Source organism: Syngnathus acus, chromosome 20 (genome assembly GCF_901709675.1).
Source record: "Syngnathus acus chromosome 20, fSynAcu1.2, whole genome shotgun sequence".
In the NCBI taxonomy this organism is placed as follows: domain Eukaryota; kingdom Metazoa; phylum Chordata; class Actinopteri; order Syngnathiformes; family Syngnathidae; genus Syngnathus; species Syngnathus acus.
Window position 1 is genome coordinate 6,558,741 of NC_051104.1, and position 20,885 is coordinate 6,579,625.

At 41.3% G+C, this 20,885-nt stretch overlaps 2 protein-coding genes across 6 annotated transcripts; one reads left to right on the plus strand and one right to left on the minus strand.

Moving 5' to 3' along the window:
- Positions 1 to 439: 439 nt before the first annotated feature.
- On the minus strand, positions 440 to 15,345 carry pip4k2aa (phosphatidylinositol-5-phosphate 4-kinase, type II, alpha a). Of its 5 annotated transcripts, none has more exons than XM_037279228.1 (11): positions 14,317 to 15,345; positions 10,828 to 10,925; positions 10,649 to 10,745; positions 9,615 to 9,767; positions 9,386 to 9,532; positions 9,283 to 9,321; positions 6,659 to 6,763; positions 4,292 to 4,405; positions 3,843 to 4,086; positions 3,648 to 3,751; positions 440 to 3,575 (listed from the first exon to the last, which is right to left on the minus strand). In XM_037279228.1, exons 1-11 carry the CDS (start codon positions 14,455 to 14,457, stop codon positions 3,495 to 3,497), a joined length of 1,323 nt encoding a protein of 440 aa, XP_037135123.1. In that variant the 5' UTR covers positions 14,458 to 15,345; the 3' UTR covers positions 440 to 3,494. The 5 variants fall into 5 exon arrangements, with proteins under 5 accessions (XP_037135123.1, XP_037135121.1, XP_037135122.1 ...); XM_037279226.1 differs by having other exon boundaries at positions 6,650 to 6,763; XM_037279227.1 differs by having other exon boundaries at positions 6,659 to 6,766.
- Positions 15,346 to 16,293: 948 nt separating this feature from the next.
- Positions 16,294 to 20,851, plus strand: LOC119139603 (armadillo repeat-containing protein 3-like). The gene is made up of 16 exons (XM_037280412.1): positions 16,294 to 16,312; positions 16,455 to 16,667; positions 16,735 to 16,983; positions 17,131 to 17,322; positions 17,394 to 17,566; positions 17,642 to 17,836; positions 17,977 to 18,190; positions 18,272 to 18,424; positions 18,484 to 18,592; positions 18,657 to 18,906; positions 19,063 to 19,199; positions 19,412 to 19,580; positions 19,655 to 19,746; positions 19,845 to 20,009; positions 20,284 to 20,446; positions 20,539 to 20,851. The coding sequence occupies exons 1-16, from the start codon at positions 16,294 to 16,296 to the stop codon at positions 20,743 to 20,745; spliced, it is 2,700 nt and encodes an 899-aa protein (XP_037136307.1). The 3' UTR covers positions 20,746 to 20,851.
- Positions 20,852 to 20,885: the final 34 nt, after the last annotated feature.

Sequence of the window (20,885 nt, forward strand, 5' to 3'; positions counted from 1 at the left end):
ACCCACATCCACATCCACATCCACGCTCGCTTCCCACATTGTTTTGTCGCCTGCTTGGACCAGCTGGCATCCCCGCCTCCTCTTTAACAAGATATGTTTAAATCCTCATCCATTCAGAACCACCTCCCTTCAGTATAGCTGCATGGTACACAATAGGATTATTCCGTGATATCATGACAATAAAATATAGAATATAAAATGTAATAACACTGAGCACTCCAATCAGAACATAAATTACCTAGAATTTTAATTGACAGCTTTTGAAATGTTTTCTAATGTTTAATAACAAAGATCATCACATGACACAGAATCTCAAATCCATTTTTTGAGAAATTTCTCCTATCAGCAAAAATTGGCTGAATGATAAATGTGTACCAGATTGATGTCATCTGTCTTTCATGAGTGAAATAAACACGAATCAGATACAGAACAAACAGAGTCAAGCAGAACAAGTGCTTTAATTGATTTCAGTGAATGCTTGTGGAATGCGGACTTTATTATCATTAAATGTTAAGAACAATAAACATCTGGGGGGGGGGGGCCATAATGCCACTGAACTGTCACAAACAGCACCAATCACAATCAATCACTCTCACACACACACACACAACCGCACGTGCAATGCTCAAACAAATAATAGAAGTGTATGCCTGGACCTCCTTTTTCTGTTCATAAAGTTGGTTGAATGTTTTTGGGATACTGATGTCAGTCCACAAAAAGCCAAATGCAGGACATTTTCAGTCTCCCTCTTGCCTGACCTGCACACAATTCATTTCATATTCAAACACAAAGTCTCCTTTCCTCACTACATAAGCAGTCAGACATTTGACACATTACTATGTCCTTCCATCTCATCTCATTTGGTTTGTTGAAAAATGCTTTTGGCAAGTTGTAGGCAGCTAGAGAGCATTGAAAAGCAAAAAAAAAAAAAAAAAAAAGCAATTGAAGACAGCAGTACTCTGCTGAAATCTGGCATTGCCCTCATTTTGATAACCGTTAATACAAATAAAATACAAAAAATAACTCTTTCCAAGTATACACTGTTGTTTCCACTTAAGCCACACGTGTTTACAAGGAAGCCTCCAGGGCCAAAAACAGACTTAAATGTGAGTCTCCCTTTTTACAGAGTATTGTATAAGTTACGGTTATGGATAACAAGCTGGTGGGACGTTTTTGAAAATTGAATATCCACACGCATAACGTGTGGAACCAAAAAAAAAATATATAAGTCAATGTGAGAAATAACACACAACAAAGATACATGTGATGATGGCTGAAAGTGCCAGTTAGCACATCCACACAGGTAAAAAGGCAGGGCAAGCATCAAAGGGATGAATAGGACTCGACCACAATCTCAAATGTGAACACAGCTTGTTTTAACACCAATCAAATGGTTTTACAATTCAAAACATGAAGTCTAGAAATACAATCGGGAAGGATGGGGGCTGCAATACATGGCAAAGTAAAACACCCTATTATCAAAATAACGTTTGACATTTATTAAAAAAAAGATTACAAAATATAAAACCAAATCGTTTTCCGGAGTATAAAGGCACACATTTTGCACAGTGTAACAATGAAAACAGTTAAAGCATGGTGGGGTACTATATGATGTAAAACAGCTCACACATTAAAAAGGTGTAGAGACACCAAAATAACCTGAACAGACAACAACACTGACTAGAGGGTAAAGGAAACTTAGTCCTGTGACATGCAATTTTTTTTTTTTTTAACAACTTTTTGAAGCACATCAGAGTAAGCATTTTAAAAATTCAAGCATAATTATTCTTCATTTACCACAGCACCGTCATTCATCCACTTGAGTGACTCATGATTTTTATTTTTTTTATTTTAATACAATTATTCATGACTAAAATCCAATGTAAAAATATAAATGTGAATATAATCTCATATCTACACAAACATTGTGATGGAAACTTTTTGCACTGGTTAAAATAGGTCAAAGAGGACGACGTTACTTGCTTTAATTATACAGAAGTACTACACGTTACACGCGACAACCACTTTTCTCACTTAAACACACGCGCGCACACATATATTGCATTTCCCTTCTTAAGACCGCATCAAATAATTGGGGTTGTTGTTCGTAACATTTGGTTCCTATCCTTGTGTGCAAAATATACAAAAAATCTCCAACACAAATGGGGACCCCCCCTGAAAACATGCTCCTGTATCAGCTCCCAAAAAACACTTTCCAGGAAAGTTACCAGCTAATGTTAAAGAGAAACGTGGTTACTAACACAAGGACAGGGGGCTGCGACTCTCACCATTATTAAACACATTTGCCACTAGAATGCAAAATAAGGAAGTTCATTCATCTTGCAACTACAGACTGGGCATTAAGATGTTCTGCAAACAAAACGGGTCAAATATTGTTTCGATGAAGTTCATGTAAAAGATTTCGAGATCACGCTATTTTTGCGATCCCCGTGGTTGCATAAACAGCATCTGGAAGCATTGCTAGACCAATGATTATTAGCTTCCTTAAAAAAGTTGCACTGACTTTGAAATTAGGGATGCAGCTTGTTTATTTCTGCTCCCACAAGTGTGCGGCAGCAATATGGTTCATACTGTATGGAGAAGAGAAAAAAAAAAAAAAAGGGGGGGTTTTCCACTCGTCCCAATCTAATACTTTTCTGGTTGCTCTCCAAACGGAGTTGAGTCCCTGCAGCTTTTCCCACACAATATTCACATGATTCATCGTTGTTGCAACAAATGTAATAAACGGTCAAATGTTTTGTCGTGGACTGTAACAACAAAAAAAGTGCAATCATTCTATTTTTTTTCCCTCCCTAACATAAGGTGCTGATGGCAAGAGCCCAGAAATTACTTTGAAAATGGTGACACCTGCATTCCCATCGCGTCCCTTAGTCAAACATATTCAGTCCGCTTAACAATTAAAATGACTGCCTGGGATGAGAAGCGCGGTATCCAAATATGGCAAGAGCGACATCAACAACACAACAATCGGCAAGGACAAGATTTCATGGTTGCTTCTGCTGAACACCTAGTGGAAGACTTGTTTCCTACATCATGCGAGCTCACCCTTCCACCAAAACTGAGTCAAGCCCAGCCGATAGCCATCGAAAGGGCGAGTCTGACACAAACACACAAATGACGAGCTGTACGAGCCAATTTCAAAGCCACATTTCCACCAACATGACAAGACAAGACTAATTACACACTTGAGAGAAAAAAAGAAAAAGAAAAAAACACTTTTGACAACCGCCTCATCCAAGGAAACCCAAGTAAAACTCAGGGTGAGGTTGAATGTAAACGAACAATGTTTTAGCTGCTGCAAGGCGTGGCACCCACTGTAAGAGGAAGGCCAAACAGGGAGAGGCGAGGTCATGGGTAAAGGGGACACGACAGCACCTGCATTCTCCCTCCATCATTTATTTGTCTCCACCCCCTGACCCCACCCCTGCCCGTCCGTCCGTCCCAGCCTAAGCACCTCCTGGTGCTCGCGGGGGCTATGACAGAATAGTGGTGATGAAATCATAAAACCTCTTGGAGTACTGCTCGGGGTTCACTGTTGAGATTTCGGCCCCAGCCTGCAGAGAGAAAGTGACACATTCATGACCTTCGCTGAATTGGGTTGCAGTCAGCTAAAAAAAGCTTCTTACTCCATGCTTGACCGTCTTAGCGGCGTGGGCGGCTTTCTTCTTGGCATCATAATGTTGCAGGATGTCAATGATGGCCATGAAGTAAACTTCTTTCCTAGGAGCACCTGCAGGACAAAACCAAGTTTGCATAAGCACTTGTCCACCAGGGGGCGCTTGAGCTTGGGTAGGGTGGTAGAGAAGCACACTGGGGCTCACTTTCGCTGCTCTTGATGGCGTAGACGTCAATGGTGGGATCAAACTCTCCAGGGGACAGGGGCTTAGTGCTGTCCAGGGTGTTGCTCGGACTGTCTGGAGGGGTCCCGATGACCCCACCGTCACTCTCAGCCCCCTCTTCCTCGGCCTCGTTGTCCTCGCTCTCCACCTCTTCCTGCTCTGCTCGTTCCACATCGTGGATCCCCACCAGCAGGCTGTAGTCCATGAGCTTCAGCTGTGCCAGCAACTAAGGAGGGTGGGAGGAGGTGGCGATCAAGAGGCCATTAGAAAGGGAGAAGGTTTTTAGTTATAATAGTGCGTTTGTTTTGAGAACGTGCGAAATAAATAAAAAGAGCGACGCCCCAAGGATGCTTTGGAGACAAACTTCTGTCCACTTTCGTCTCGTTCAATCATGAAGCTTGGTGCACAGGCATCAAAACAAGACGACGTACCTCCACATCTTTCCGAAGCTTCTCCAAGAACATTTTCTTATTCTCCTCGTTAATGCAGATCTTTTGGGCATCGTTGATGAAGTCGTTGTCCTTGTAGGTGGGAAGCTCCTTAGCCTAGCCGTTAGCATGGCACAGTGATGGTTAAAGTGACAACAATCAGAATCAGGCAGTTGAGAGAATTGGGCAAAAAAACATGCCAGAATGCTGGTGCTACGAAAAGTGTCTCAATTAAATGAATCCAATTACACAAGACACAAAAACAAAGCAATGATTTGACTTCTACTTTGTAAGAACTGACTTAAAAGTCATTAACTTGAACACCAGCATTGGTATTACATTCCATTGGGTATTTCAAAATGTACATGAAGGAATTTGAAATCTTAGCTTCTCCATGTTGAAACACCCAATAGCAGTGTAACTGAAGCTTTGGAACCAGTGGTTTGTGCGACAGGCTTGTCTGTCCAGGTATCAACGACAGGCAGTCTATCCAAACCAAGGTCCAACTCTTTTCAAGCCACACGTCAAGTCGATTGTGTAAGAGTGCATGCGGCATGCGCACAGGAATGTACGGACCCATCTGATGCAGTGTTCTCAAGCGATCACATTTTCCTTCATTATTTTCTTTGTAAAATAGAGGCAATGCAAAACGGCTCGATTCATTGAGTTCTCGCTTTTGAAGCATCTGGTCGATCCATACACTGTTTTACATCGAAATGAAATGCCTTTACCGGCAGTGGGCTAAACATAGTAACTCGGCATTTCACATCAATCACTGCTATTTAAGGGCCTAAAAGAATGAGGAAATGTTATTCAAAACAATTACTTTGTAATCTTGGGAGCAGCTCGTGTGTGTGTGTGTGTGTTCAGTGAGAATGAGGCCTAATATTTCGGATAAAGAGAGTGGGAAATGAGGTAACGAGAGGGGGTCAGCAGCAGTTTGGCTACGACAGCGTTTCTATGGCAGCAGCAGAAGAGCAGCAACACATAACTTTGAAGCAGACTTAGCAGCAGTAGAAAGAGCTCAGACATCACACACAATTAGAGACTAGACGTTTACATCAAACATCATAGAAAAACATCTCCATAAAATAGGACAACTGAACACATATACAGACATGGACCTCAAATACGCAATTCCAAAAAAAAAAAAGCTGGGTAGTTTGCTAAGTGCATCAATCATTCGGAATTGTAACACATCTACAACGCGTCTATTTTTAGTCTAAGCCTCAAATGTCAACAGTCAAGTGGGTAGGAAGGGAAAAAAAAAAAAATCAGTGGTTGCTATTCTTTTTGATATTAAGCAATGAGTCCCAAACCACTTTTAATGGCAAACATCATAGCAAAAAGCCTGTAACTCCAATTTGATCATCCAACTTTATTGTACTAGCCTCATCCTAGCTAGCGCTAAGATACTTTGTCTCTCAGATGCAAGTTTGCAAATTCCCTCAGGTTTGTTGCTAGGACGCCGTACTTAACAGCTAAATTTAATGCTCATTAGCTAGCCAAACATAAGTCACTTGCAAAGCAAGTCAATGCAGTCATTAGCATAGCAAATATTGTGACCTGAGGTTGCATCTCAGTTCATACAAACTGAGCAAAAAAAAAAAATCACTTGCTTGCTTACAAGCAGTACATCCAAGACCATTTCATTGAATTGTATGGGCTCAATATTGTATACTCAATACAGTATTGGCTGAAAAACTGGAAGGTGGTGTAAAGTCCTGAGGAGGTAGAGGACAAAGAAGACAAACTGAAGTCGCACAGCGTTTTTCGTCTGACGGACAGCGCATGCTGCACTTGGAAGAAAATCAAACTTGTCTCATTTGAGTCATCTCTCGGGAATCCTTTTGACTGCAGTACTGAAGGCAGCTACTTGTCGAGGGCCAGTTACCTCCCCCCCTCCCAAAATAAAGTCGTTTGCCAACAGAGAGGCAGCGAGCCAGGGAATCTCATCAGTGCTCAAATGCTTTTAAGGTTCATTCTCTCCATCCTAGCATCGGCTCTATGACTTTCCAAGACAGAGACAGCTATGCTTTTCTAACCGGGTTTGAGGGCAAGGGAAAAAAAAAAAAAGCTTTCCAGTATTATAGCCTGTACTTTATTTTATTCACAATCTCTGACCCATTCCATTCAAACATTTTTCTCTTTCCTGCTGCAATTTGGTGCTATTAATTGAATGCTCTTGCTGAGAAATTGGAAAAAGGTTGGCTGCATGTTGCAGGTGGATGTAGTGTGTGAACAATGTATAACCTTCCTGTACAACATAGATATATTGGTTGGGACAAAAATAAATAAAAAACTACACAGGGAGACTGGTTAGATAGATCATGCCTGGTATATGAGCCCTGGTTGTCTTACATCTCTTACGTGTTTCATGGCGCAGTAAAAGCGCGTAGCGATCCGCAGTGTTTGCAGCCTTTGCTGAACGTTACCAGATTTGGGCCGCAGGGGCACATCCTCTGGTGGGGGCGGCTGCTAGAAAAAGGGGGGAGCGAGGAAGGGGCGGTCGGGGTACAGGAAAGGAGAGAAGAAAGGAGAAAAGGAAGGGAGGAAGGAAGTTGGAAGTAAAGGCAAAGTATTTCAAATGTAAAGGAACATTTTGTTTAAAAATTGGAAGAGGGTTGGTTGGAGAGGGCATTATGCGGAAAATGACTTTGGCCACTTCGACTGCTTGACCGGCGAGCTGGCTCGACCACATTGCATCAAATTCTATACATGCTGGCAGGGCTCCTCTAAGGAGGCTAAGCAAAGAGACAAAACATTCTTCAGGTGAGGCGCTACATTTATAGTCATACAATTAAAGGGGAAGACAAATTCAAAATATGACTTTTCATCCAGAAAGAGATGCTCCCAATAGAAACATGATTTTATTTTTCATTTAGAATCAAGTTATTAAATGACACTAAGTCATGAAATAATACAATTCCCTACCCTGTCTTCCCTAAATCTTGGATAGGTTCAACTAAATCTACCTCTTGATGTGTCGAATGGGGTGAAGAAAAACAACAACAATGTGGAACAGAATGGGGCTTGTGTTCACACTGTAATGTGTTAGATATAACAACTATCAAAAGATGCAGAAAGAAACTTGATATACCATGCAGATGCATGCATGAAAGGCAGTCATGCAGTCAGAAAAGTACCCCGCCATGCTTGTTGTATGTATTTGAAGCCGTTTAAAAACACACACACACGGGACCTTCTAAACACAAGTGTTCATCTTTCACTTGCTACACTCTCACAAAAGCAACGCGTGTAGGTGTCCACGCTTGAAAAGTTCTTGACACAATCACTTGGGCAGAAAATAAATAAATACATCCTGTCACTCATGTGACAAATAAAATGGTGCCCAGTACCGTCCTCATATACACACAAATACTGAAACAGCTGGGGCAGCAGAAAAAAAACCCCCAATACAGAATATCCTTCACCTTTTATGGCTCGGAGTGGTACAAGTGGGAATGAGCGCTGTAATCCAAGTAGCAATTAGTGTATAAATAGATGACATCCAAAGGTAAAACAAATACCAAATTCCCAACAAGGCTGCTGGGATACGTTCTTCTTGGTGAGTTAACCATTAATTGTGGTCGAAAAATGTTGACTCATTAGCTCAAACACCAGAACTGCATTTTGCCAGGCACTGAAGCCGGCTAAATTTAGCTCAGGGAGTCCCCAAGGTCTGACACACCTCACCGCATTTCAACCCCCCTCCCGCCGGGTGCATGACAATTAAGCCACCATAAACCCAAATGGAAAGTCTAAAGCATTCTGAGTCAGAAAAGGTTGCTTCTCATATACACAGGGTTGACTAGAAAATGGGATTTGAACTGTGGAAGCACTTTTGGTAAAAGGATAATAGATTTTAAGAAACAACATTGACTGTGCAAACAAGATTTTTCACCCAAGAGGGGTAAAACTGGATCTGCAGTGAGCGAGGGAGGTAGGGAGATACCGATACCGAGGTACCGATACTATCAAAAAACAAAATAAGTAGTTTCAGATGAGCATGTGGTCAATATTGGGCAATATTATACTGTAACTGTATGGCCAAAAATGATTCTGTTTGAATACAATATGAAAATGCCAAAATTCAACTTATCATCGATTAGCCACCACAAAGTAAGATTTTTTGGGAAAAGCCTGCAACCGATTTTCCCCATTGTTAATACGGGCTCTTGGCAAAACATTCGTACAACATTGCCAAAGCTTATTGAAAACAAGCCACTGCAAAACGGTGACATGAAGGGACATTTCCATGATTCATGTTTTTTCATGTACCAACAAATCTCCAGTGCAGCTATATGGTCAGCAATTTCCTTCCCAGTGTTGCTGAGTAAAAGACTTTTGAATTCTTAATGCTTTTGCGGTCACAAATATTACTAGGTCATTTTAAATGCTTTACTCAAAATATAAATAGGCCTGTCACAAAAAAGACACCGTCTTAAAACAACATTATTATATATACTGCACACACACACACAGACAGCAAGCAGGGGGAGTAATGGAGCAGCAGAAGCAAGGTTAGACAGGTGCAAGCAAACTAAGAAACACAAATAGCATGCAGGGGAGGGGACAAGACGGGAGTGGGGCAATGGTCCTAACTGAGAGAATGAACATGTATGACTGACTGTCAGCGTCACCAAAAGAAAGCGCGTACCTCCATTTTAGAGCTAGTTCGACTGTTTGGGTGATTCTTCTGTATTTGACCCAACTTCTTAACAGAGAATTTTGGTACAGAAAATTAGTGCTGAAGTTCTAAGATTCGTCAAATGCAAGCTACCAAGATAATAGGGACAGATATTAGTCTACATGGGTCAAAGTGGATGGATGGATTTCTAGCAGACTCGTACAGGGTAGGAATGATAGCAAAAAATATAGACACATGCCAGCAACTGTATCCATTGTTTGAGTGATTTTAGCATAAATACTACCTTTGTCAAAATGCGGTCTAAAACGTTGAAATGAGAAGCAAAACTGACAGACCACTGTACCTTTTCCTTGTCACTGGCCTCGCGTGCCACAGTGGAACCCTGGAAGCAAAGAAAAATAAGAATGGCATCGGTGCAGTGTGTTTTTCTGTGCTTCCCCTCGTACCTTCAGATCATATTTTTTGAAGACCGAAAGGCGGTGGGAGAAGACATTGCGTGTAACAATCATATAAGTTGCGTCCCCGTCCACGGTGAGCCGGTACATCCCCAAGAACTGAGGCAGCAGCGTGTTGCCATGGCACTCCACGATAAACTGCAAAATGATCCGAAAAGGTATTTTGTGTTGGAAAGCCTCAGTCAGAATGAAATCAAGGCAAATGATTCTTATATGTCACCTGATGGTACTTCTTTAAAATGTTGTGCATTTCCGCCACATCTTCACTGCTGATGGTCTTGATGACATAGCGCTTGTCATATGAGGTATGGAAACGGGCACCACTTCGTCCTTGGGCTTCGCTGTTCAACGGAGCACTACGAGTCAGGGAGTTCTGCAAGGAAGGGAAAAAGATCATTTATCATATTTGTCCAGGGTTGAAGAGGAAGACAGCAATGCTGAGTCGCTACTCTGCATGATCTGGATTTCTTCTATCCAGCCCTCCCAAACTTATTTTTTGCTACTTGTTCAACACGTCTGTATAACCATGTGGGGGTCTGACCCCACACGCTGTGCCTGACTAAAACTTTACACAGACACAAGCAGCTGCTGTACAGATTTTGGAAAAGTCTCAAAGTAACATGATCCCCATCATCCTGTGGCTATGCCTCATTCTTCAAGAATTTATGATGCCCTTGGTTATCGCTACCGCCTCAGCATCTTTTGCTGTGGAGGAATAACCTTTGCAGCACCAACATGTGCTTCACAGCAGGACCTAAAATAGATTGCTACTTAAAATGCATGAAAAGGCTGACTCATAATTCAGTTCCACCGAACCACGTTTCAATGGGGGGGAAAAAAAAAAAAACAGCAGCACTGAGGCTGTCTAGCAACTAGTCATGACGAAGGCTATTCTCCAAGATAAATAATAAAAATTGAACACCAAACAGACAGTCAGGTTAATTATAAATGAATTCTAATCTGCTCATGTGGTGACGTTCCTTTGCACTTGCTCGTAACACTCCTAATAGGGCACTAATATAAACAGAAGATGGACAGCTGCACTGAGCTGGGACACAATGACCTCCAAGCTCTGCTAACTCACTGCATTAGCAGTCTTGGAAACCGAGCGAGAGAGAAAGAAGGCAAGAAAGAAAAGCTCAGAAGTGGGCAAAAAAACAAAACATAAATGCTACTTCTAATAAACATGTATTTTTATAGTTCGTGGAAACAGAAATATATTATTGGACAAATTACTCGTGTCCATATTTGTACCAAGAAATCCTGATCGTCGATGCCAAACCGCTCCCTGAGGTTTCGGAACACCAGGGGGCAGTACTCCTTGAACTTGAAATGGCTAGGCATGTTTTCTCTGCACAAAGACAAGAAGATTTTGGTTTGAATAATGAAGGTGACAACGCAACGTTGAGTGGCACACACAAAACAGATCTTACTTATTGAATAGGTGGTTGTCCACTTTAATTTTAGAATAGGCCTTGAAGTCATCAGGCATGAGCATGATGGGAATCTGAACGTGGCTCAACTCATTTATCTGCAGGGGGAAAAACAAAGCGGAGGATCAGTGATGAGGTAAGAACTGCAATCATTTACATATAGCACGTATTGATTAGTATGTAAATCTGCAAACACATGTTGAAGGGGGCTTTTCAACTCTTGCCGGACCTTCCGAAAACACGCACACAGGTTTCTATGAAGGATAAAAAATTGTCTGCCTGCTCCTCACAAACCAGAAATTTCATGCCTTGCAGGTCAGCTGACTTTTTCTTGAGTTGCTGTTAATGACTGACAGTAACCTAAATGAGTGCTCCAGTTTCTTTGTGTGCTTTTCCAAAGCTGCATTATCCGCTCAGACGGCTTTGGTTTCTTCCTTGCAGGATAATATGTCTGATTAAAGGAAGTCAAAGTTGTTCAAGTCAAACGTCTTCACAGTTGACAAATATTAACAACATGCCCTGAATTTCACCCTGAGGAAAACCAAATTAGATTTAGAATCAGGAATACAATATGCTAGTATGTCCGTGTATATTCTCGTTCAACCTGCTCCCGGTAATTTACAAAAGGTTAGATCCAGACAATTGGACTCTTCTTCTTTGTTGAAAAGAGCGTTTGCCTCAGGATAACCTTTGCGGACTGGTGTGACAGGCACTGACAAAGAGCAACGCTATTTCATCCGATGCATCTTGGGTAATGTGTGGCGACGTCACACAGCCGCTGACAATGCCTCCTCTTATTTTATAGGCGCACACATCTGCCAGGACACAACAATGAATGTTCATCCAAGTCGTTCTTCGTCGTGATAAAACGGAACTTTTTCTTTTCAATCAACCGTTTTAATCGGAGCTCTTCATTTCCCTACGACTATCACACTTGCAGACTCATTTCATGCCACCACGTCCTGTTTGTCTCCATGGTGATGAGAACGAGCTTTCCGGCCCAGAGTGAAGAAAGTATGTGCGATTGCTCCATTGGACAGGAAGCATGTGAGGCAGAGTGCACTGTCAGCAGCATGGCACACTGTTAGATCTGAACTTTGTCAAAATGATGACTTGCTCTTCGCTGATGACAAGACACAAATGGTGTTGGCAGAAAACAGACATTTTAAATTGCTAACCCTCAACTAGATTATTTTAAAACAGGCTTGCCCTATTTTGTTCAATATTTATAATCATTTAGAATATAGAACAGTTACGGCAAAGATTTTTGTTTTCACAATACAGTTCTGAGTTTTGAGTTATGCATCATAAATGTAAAAAATGATATTACTTGACATCTTTTTCACTTATGCACATATAACCCATTCAGTTTAAACTGAAAAATTGGTGTTTAATATTTCCAGACAGGAACATTTGCTCCTACTCACAATGTGAATTAAAGAAAAACAAAAACAGTTGATTATATAAAAAGAAAACCAACTTCTCATTCATTATATTCACAATATTCCCAAGTGATAGATGGCAGTGAAAAAACACATTGACATTTAACATTGACACACTACGGAATGGAGAGTTGACCTTTAAAACAATACCTATATCAAAAGCTCACAATGTAGCTGCATTTGATGGTAGGTGTGGACGAAACCTTACACTGACCTTTACATCACTTTCCAGATGCACAAAGCAACTAACCTGTGTTTTTTAAATCAGGTTTTTACGGGCTACTATGCAAAAGAAGATTGTGTTCATAAATGAAAGCAAAGAGGATTGAAGGTTTGAGCTGCATTTGCAAAAGAACATGTACAATAAAAATAAAGAGCTTTTAATTCTGGCAATTTCCCCCCCAGCCCCTCCCAAATTCTAGGAAGTGGTCTCTTGAAAGCATTTTCCCCTGGGGTCATAAAGGCGACATAATCAATGAGTGTTCATCCACAAGCTCTTACTCCTCATTTAGGCACTAAAAGCCAAAGCAGCTGCATATGTAGCTCATATGAGCTCTACTACATCATTTTATTTTAAGACCACTACTATTACTGTTTTTCTTCATGTACAGAATAAATTAGGCCATTCCATCAGCGCAATAAAAAAATTTGAGACCTGTCTACGGTCATTGCCGTCACTATTTCTCTTTTGTGACTCATCCCTCACTTTCAACATGGCTCTCTACTGCTGCTTTATATAACAAGCAGAACTGTTCAAACAAATCACATTAGAATCAGAGCGATTTTGGCGACCGACTTGCCATATGCAGCCATTTCCAACCTGTTGTGTCAGTGGGGATTTCTGCATCCTTCTGTTCATAACCACAGGGTTCGGACATAATGAGGACGCAGATAAAAATAGAGTGCTAACACATATTTCAAAGTACTACAACCAAAGGTAGTCTCTGCCACTTGAATTGAAAAGGAACAAAGATGGTTCCATGGAGAAGTAAAAGCAAAATTAGTGAGCAAAGACAAAAATGTGGAAGATGACCAGATTTCACTTCACCAATACCCAACAGATATATTATATATAGATATATAAATATTCCTGGATTGACACATACTCTGACCCAATAGATACGTAGGAATCACAGTTTTTTTCTTTCTTTTAGAATAATAAGGAATCAAATAAAAATGTGGTGGTAAAGTGGAAGATGTCAAGTGATCTACTAAGGAGCCCATTTCTCTTTTTGTGCTCGCCAACCACTTCCTTGTTCAAACCAAACCATAGAATGATGTGCAAAAACGGTGCTTTCATCACATTGTAATCAAATTTCCCCACATGCTTTAGGGAGAACTGAAATTTTAGCCCAACCCCAAGCATACATCCACATTCGACAGAGGAAAATTGAAGTTGCAGAAAGGCCCAGCCAGAGGCTAAACCTAATTCTCATTGAAAACATCTGTTGGGTGACCCAAAGTACTTTTGCAAGGAAGCACAAGTAAGAAACTCCTGCTCAAAACGACTGAATGATGTAATTCTAGCAAATGTTGCTCCAACAACAAATTAGTTGGTGTACGCTAACTAATGCAACCAGTGCATTTGCATCACCCCTGCCCATTTAAAAAACAAATTGGAAAATGTCATTTTTTAGTTTTTACAATTGTGTCATTAATGATCAAGATTGTTTTTTACATAGAAAAATATTTTTTAAATTTTTTTTTTATAAGAAATGTGGTTTGTATTTGCCTTTCAATAGATATGTTTACACGAAGGGCAAACCACGGGCATTGACCCAATGGGGGAGGGAAAAAAAGGAAGGTGCAGATAAGCTCTTTTGCATTGGAAGATGCACTGCCTCTCATGTCATCGAGTCCTGCAGCTTATCCTACATGTGCATAACAGGAAACCACGAGTACTATCGTCTTAATGCACACATCTGATAAATGTAATTTAAAAAAAACATGCATTATCAATCATGTCATTTTTTTATCAAGCGCTGTTGACATCCTGCAGCGACTGGTAGGAACATAAATATTAGACATCAAATCTAGTGTGACTTACCGAATGATTGACACCCCACATAACCACGCTGAGTTGTGGATCGCTGGCACGGAAGAGCTTCACTTTCTGGGCAACGAAGTGCTTCTTTTTGGTCTTGGTTTTGCTAGCAATGGCTGCAGCAATACTGCTCGCCGAAGCCATCGTATTGCAAGCTGGTTGTAGGTATTGCAGTCCGTGGGTTTAATCTTCACAATGTATTCCCTTATCTGGCACAATGGCCACCACCTCACGACTCAGTGGAGAACAGTGCTATTCATTTAGTCAGCTGTCTGCTCAAAATGTCCTAATCCCTTTCTTCATCAAATATCCACCGCAGCCTGGCTAGAAGCATATGGTCAGATCTCAACGGTGGGTGTGGGGGATGCAATGTTGAAGCTAATGTTGTTCTCCGTCGCCTGACAGTCCACCAAGTGCCCCGGTGTGCATTATCGAGCACGTCTCTTCCCCCTTTCGGCTCGTTCGTAGATCTCCGCAGCCCTGCGACGACGTGAAGCCTCACTGAGCTGGCATTAGCATAGCTGTAGCATGCTAGTTAGCAACGATGCAGGTTAACTTCACAAAGGCGTGAAGCGGTCAAAACTTGACAACACTGCGTACAATGACAACGCAAGTGATCGCGTTGTCTTGACAAAACCACTACATTGACAATTTTATCATACCAACGCACGCAACTGCTGATATACTGTGGAGCAGCAGCTAACCCTTAGCTCATCCGACCTTCGCTAAATACACCACCGGGCTGCCGAACACCTGCTATCAGTCCGCAAGCTAGCTGGCTAGCTATTAGCATTAGCAGCCCGAACCTTCGTCCTACGCTTTCGTGCACCGTCCGTGGAGATGCCAAAGCCGTTGTCCTTTAATGTCGCTGCCCCGTTGAAAACGCAACGAAGACGACGCCTTTAAAGTAAAGTCGACAGGCGAATTAAATCCGTGCGCGGCACTCTGGCTCATGTGCGCTGCTGCTGCTGCTGCTGCTTCTGTCAAGTGACAGCTCGACAGAGGGGAGTTGACATTCAGGCAGCTTGCCTGCGCTTTGCAGGGGCTGCGTCCCGATTCGCTGCAGCCCCCTTGGCCGCCAGGATCTGGCTACCTCTCCATGCATTCCACTCCCACTTCATTTACACGTCGATCATTTCATTAATGGGGTTAAAGAATAGTTATGCTGACTGCAGGTAAAATATGGGCATCGGTCCTTTTTTTTATTGCCATCATAGGCCTTACAATTGCACTCATTATGTATGCATATGAGGTAAAGCATGCTGAAGGTTAAAATGCATGATTATCAATAGGTTAAGGGCAAGTAGGTTCACGTTTTGGCGCTTGCTTCCGTGAAACTGCGGAATATTTTCATCATTTATATTGAAGCCGAGTGTTGTAATGTAGTGAAATAGGCCCTCTGGTGGTCTATTTGGTTAACTACAACGTCTAAACCTGAAGTCGCAAACCTTTGTTTGTACTCGAGACAGTAGACACATTTTAATTGATTTATAAAACGGATTGATGGGCCGGAGCATGGATGAGTTTAAAAAAACACGTTAAAATGTGTATGTCAAAATCGTTTTTTTAAATCGAATCATAAAAAAATGGAGTGGTTATTTTAAAAATCAATTATAACAAATTATTCATGACATATTTATTTTAATTAGTCAATTTTAGGAAAAAGAAACCGGCTAAATTAACGCAAATGTAAATGGCAGTATAATCACCTCGCAAATGATTTAAAAATACAATAAAATATTAGAAATAAGATGACGTCAAATAAAGATAATGAATAAGAATGTAAACATGATCTGATAACACAAAAATTCAATTTTTATTGTTAGTTAAAGTATAAATACGTTTAGCCCACTATCAAAACGAATGATCGACAATTGTACAAATGATTTTGTGTCGTGTCTGATTCCCACTTTGGATCACCGTTGCTCTGGTAACCCATATTCGTCACGCTAATTTTGTTGTCATGCTGGTGTGAGGATTATGGACACTCACAGCAAGGGTGCATTTGGAAAAGAATGATTTAGAATTCAAACAATAAAACTAAAATAAACGCTTCGGGAAGTATGAAAGACTCCATCATGTCTGATTTTGCAGATGACACAATGGGGAGGAGAGATCAAATAAACGCGACTAGTCATGAGGCTTTAAACACGGTGAGTTACGTTTGAATCTGCTTTTGCTCAATTGGAGCTGTGTCTCAGCTACACTTCCACCTTCTTGTCATGCATCTCCAAAGATCGGAGCACGTCAAGTCGCATTCAAAACACCAGCAAGTGCAGTTCTTCTACTCGGATCTCAGGAAGTGGATATTTTAATCAAAGCATGTAAAGCAATTTATGAATTTGCAGAGGAAGGTGAGTAGAAACTTGACTGTCCGTCCATACTGTCTGTCTCATCTAGTTTGTCTTCTCGGCTTTATAGGCGATTCGAACAAGGTTTATCTGACGGAGAAAGGGGCATTGGGGCCTCTCAGTCAGCTCATCACGCATAGCAACAGAAAGATCAGACGCAATGCCATCATTGCACTCGGCGTCATGGCTACCAACAGTAGGCTCACATCACACGTGTTCCGATGGCGCAATGCAAAGCGCGTTCATACTGCATTTGGCGTTCATGCAAAACAAAGCGGAGTCAAATTCAAAAAAGCGCAGAAATTTGGGGGGATTGGTTGCTAAGCAACCGAGAGAGGGCGTTGCCTGGCTAGTGCCCTTTTGTAAATAAAGTCGGCTGCAGCTCTCATTATGAATTTGGAACTGTTACGGTGGAAAGCCCCCTGACTGTGCTTTGCCTAAAATAAACATGAGCAGGAAACGTGATGCAAGCCCATTTTATTTTATGATGACACTAAATTAAATCTTTCTGCTTCTTTCAACCAACCTTTCTTGACAAGTATAATAAATGAATGGTTTGGTTTAATTTCAATTGTGTCATCACTCAAAGGTACAGCCAAGAGTGCCCTGCTAAACATTGATGTTATTCCATCAATCATTGACAGACTATCACTGGATGGTAAGTTTTCAAGCTCAAACGATGAACCATTAGTCCCTCACTTATGTTTTCTTTACTCTTATGTCAATAAGATATTGCTATCCATGAATTTGGGACCCTGTGCCTTTCTGCTCTGTCCATGGAGTCGTGCTGTCAGGTGCAGATCATTGAAAACAATGGTGTGCCACGATTAGTCAGCCTCCTCTCTAGTGCTGACCCAGATGTTCAGAAGAACTCCCTGGAAACCATCTTCAACTTGATTCAGGTGATTCAAACGGATTCTGTCTGATCTAGGACACAATATTTAAATATTATAATGATTGATCTCATGCCTATGAAGGACATGCAAATTTGCCCAGCTTTCATCGAGTTAAATGGGATACGTCGACTCCTCGCGCTGCTGAAGTCAGTCTTCAATGTCATTCAGCTACTGGCTTTAAAAACATTGCAGCTAATCGCTGCTGAAGAAGACTCACAAAGCGCCTTCAGGGAAGAACGGGTATTTGATGACCTCATAGAGATCCTCAATAATAAGGTTGGTAAGTGTATATTTTTTGTATACTGAGTGATACTAATGTAGCTCAAATAGAATTTCCATTTTTGAGATATTTATGCCAGTTACAAAGGAGCAGTTTGGGGACCTGTGGAAAATCTGAGTATTTGTACATTTCACAGGAGATAGTTGACCTACATGGAGAGACTATGCTCGTACTTTCCAATTGCATGAGTAACTTAGAAAGTTTCCGGATGATCCAGAAAGGAGGAGGCCTTTCTCTGCTGTTGGAGCATCTTCTCAAATTGCCCGAAAGCCAGGCAGTCTTGCAGAAAAACGGCAATATAGAAATTCAAGCCATTGCGCTCAAGTGCATCGCGAGTGCTTCTCAGAACCGTAAGTACAGAACATGAAAAATGAAGCCATGTCTTTGAGAAGTTGTGTCATATACATTTTTACTTCTCACTGCGACTACAGCTGGAATTCAACCATATTTGAACGAGCAGAGGATTGAGAAGATTCTGGTCGATCTTCTGACTGGGGGCAGCGATAGTGTGAAAGTGTATGGTTGCCATGCCTTTGCCTTCTTGAGCTCCTTCCAGCCTAGCAAAGTCCTCTTCAGAGATTTAGGTATTGATACTTAAGTTGACCATCCTCAATAGCACAATTGATTAATTTCTTTGATTCAGGTTGCATACCTGTTATGGTTCGCTTGCTGAATAGTAAGTGCCCAGTGATCGTAGAGCATGCTCTCCAGGGCCTCGCCAATCTCACATCCGGAGACCAGTTCAATACGATGTAAGCATTAGATAAGATGACATTATACAGGGAAATATGCATTCATGAGTTACGCCACCACCAGGGAAATATTTAATGCCGGAGGACCTGAGATACTTGTGCCGAAGCTAGAAGAAACGTGTCCTAAAGTGGTGGCCAATTCCATAACGTTACTCGGCAGGATGGCGGGACAGGAAGCCATCCGCTGTGAAGTGATAGAACATGGAGTCGTGCCAGCCTTGGTGGAGCCCTTGAAATGGGAAGACACGCAAGTCTTGATTAATGCCTTGCTCTGCATTTGCGAGCTGGCGTTTGAGGATGACGCCAGAACACAAGTTAGTTGAGCGAGACACAATACATGCTGCATCGTACTCACTGGCGTTCCTAATATTTTAGTCAACGCTTTTAACATGGGACCAAAGACAGAGATTAGAAAAAAAATAAAAATAATGGCAGGTTTGTTTATAATATTAAAATTTCTTTCAACATAGCTGCGAGAGGCCGAAGGTATCGAACCCATGGTCAATTTACTACGTTCCAGTCACACGGAGGTGTTGCGTAGCGCATGTATGGCAATCAGTGTTTGCGCCAAGGATGAGCCTACCGCTATGGAGATGTGCAAGTTTGGGTAAGATGCCGAGTGACACATTATGCACTACCATGATGGGTTGTTTAAATGCAATTTATGGCTATTAATAGAATATAGTATTTGGTATTGTTCTGAAAAGAAAAAGAAAAATCTCACAATTTAGAGCTGACAGTAGAGGGCATTGTTGCACAGTCTTGTATTCTCAATAAAAGAATACAAGTTGAAGATGGTGTCATATTTGTGTGTTTCAGAGCCTTGGAAATCCTTCAAGAAATCAGCCAGTCGGTAAATCGTAGGAACAAGTTCACAGAGTTTGCCTTGACTAGTATGCTCAAATACAACGTGTCACTCAAATATGGTCTGCTCGGATATTTGGCCTCTACTGATGTCATCACATACGGCTTCTATGATACTGGGAAGGTGTGTGCATTAGAAAACCATGGTTGGATAACTTGTTTTTTTGAACAAGCTGATGAAAATAATGTCTCTACCAGGTTGGTTTTTGTCAGAAGGTTTTGACCTTAGAGGAACTGTGCATGGAACCAGTAAACCAACTACGGCCTGTCATATTTGTCAACGCAATCGAGTACGAGTCCCAAATCACAATCATCCAGTCCAGTCCAGTCAAATATTTGGAAATATATGCTACACAACTGTTTACTGATGTACATTCTTATGACTTAGGATGAGCGACGAAGGGCAACAAAAAGATGAGGCCCATCCAGAGTCTAGTCAAGAGAGAAATCGTAAATTGATGGATGACATGGCATTATCGCTTCTAGTTAAAGAGGTCAAAGAGTCCATTGAGCCTGTGAATGAAGAACAGGAACAATATGTTGCTTTGGCCAGGTGACTATTTCCAATGGCACATTACCAAGGAGACATTTTACATTCAACAAAGAGCAAATATTTTATGTATATATATACCGTAATTTTCGGACTATAAGTCGCGGTTTTTTTCATAGTTTGGGTGGGGGGGCGACTTATACTCAGGAGCGATTTATATACATATATATGTTTTTTTTTCACTTTTTTGGGCATTTTATGGCTGGTGCGACTTATACTCCGGTGCGACTTATAGTCCGAAAATTACGGTATATATTGAGCAATTTGTGGCTGTCAGGTTTGTCACTGAAATCATGGGTGGAGCCATTGAAAAGGAAGATCTGGACACGTTTCCATGGTTACAGCATCTGGAAGAACTCAGGTGTAAACTGCAGTGTAATGTAATCCCTATTGGCATGATCACAAAAGGATTTTATTGCCACAGGGCACTACTTTTCAAGGTACAAAATCATTTATTTTATTCAACGCTGCCTCACTCCACTTATCTAAAGTTGGCTTTGTAATTATTAACACATTGAACTTCTTCATGCAGTATTTGGCAGACGGCATTGGCCTGAAGTGTACCCTGGTGAGAGGTGAATACAACCGAGCTTGGAATGAAGTTCTACTCTACAAGGCCGATTCCTGCAACATTGAAAATGTCTCACAGCCATGTTGCTACATTGTAGACCTCATGCACCAGCCTGGAAACTTCATGGAGGCTGATGGCACTGCTGCGTTTGAATATGAAAGCTTATAGAAGCTAGTCAGAGTAGGAACTAACTTGTGTCATAATTTCTTTAGTATTTGTACATTAAGATAAAAAAAAACAAACACCCACATATGTTCTAATGTTTTTAGTGGAAACTGCATTTGGGAAATAAAATATTTAAAAAACAG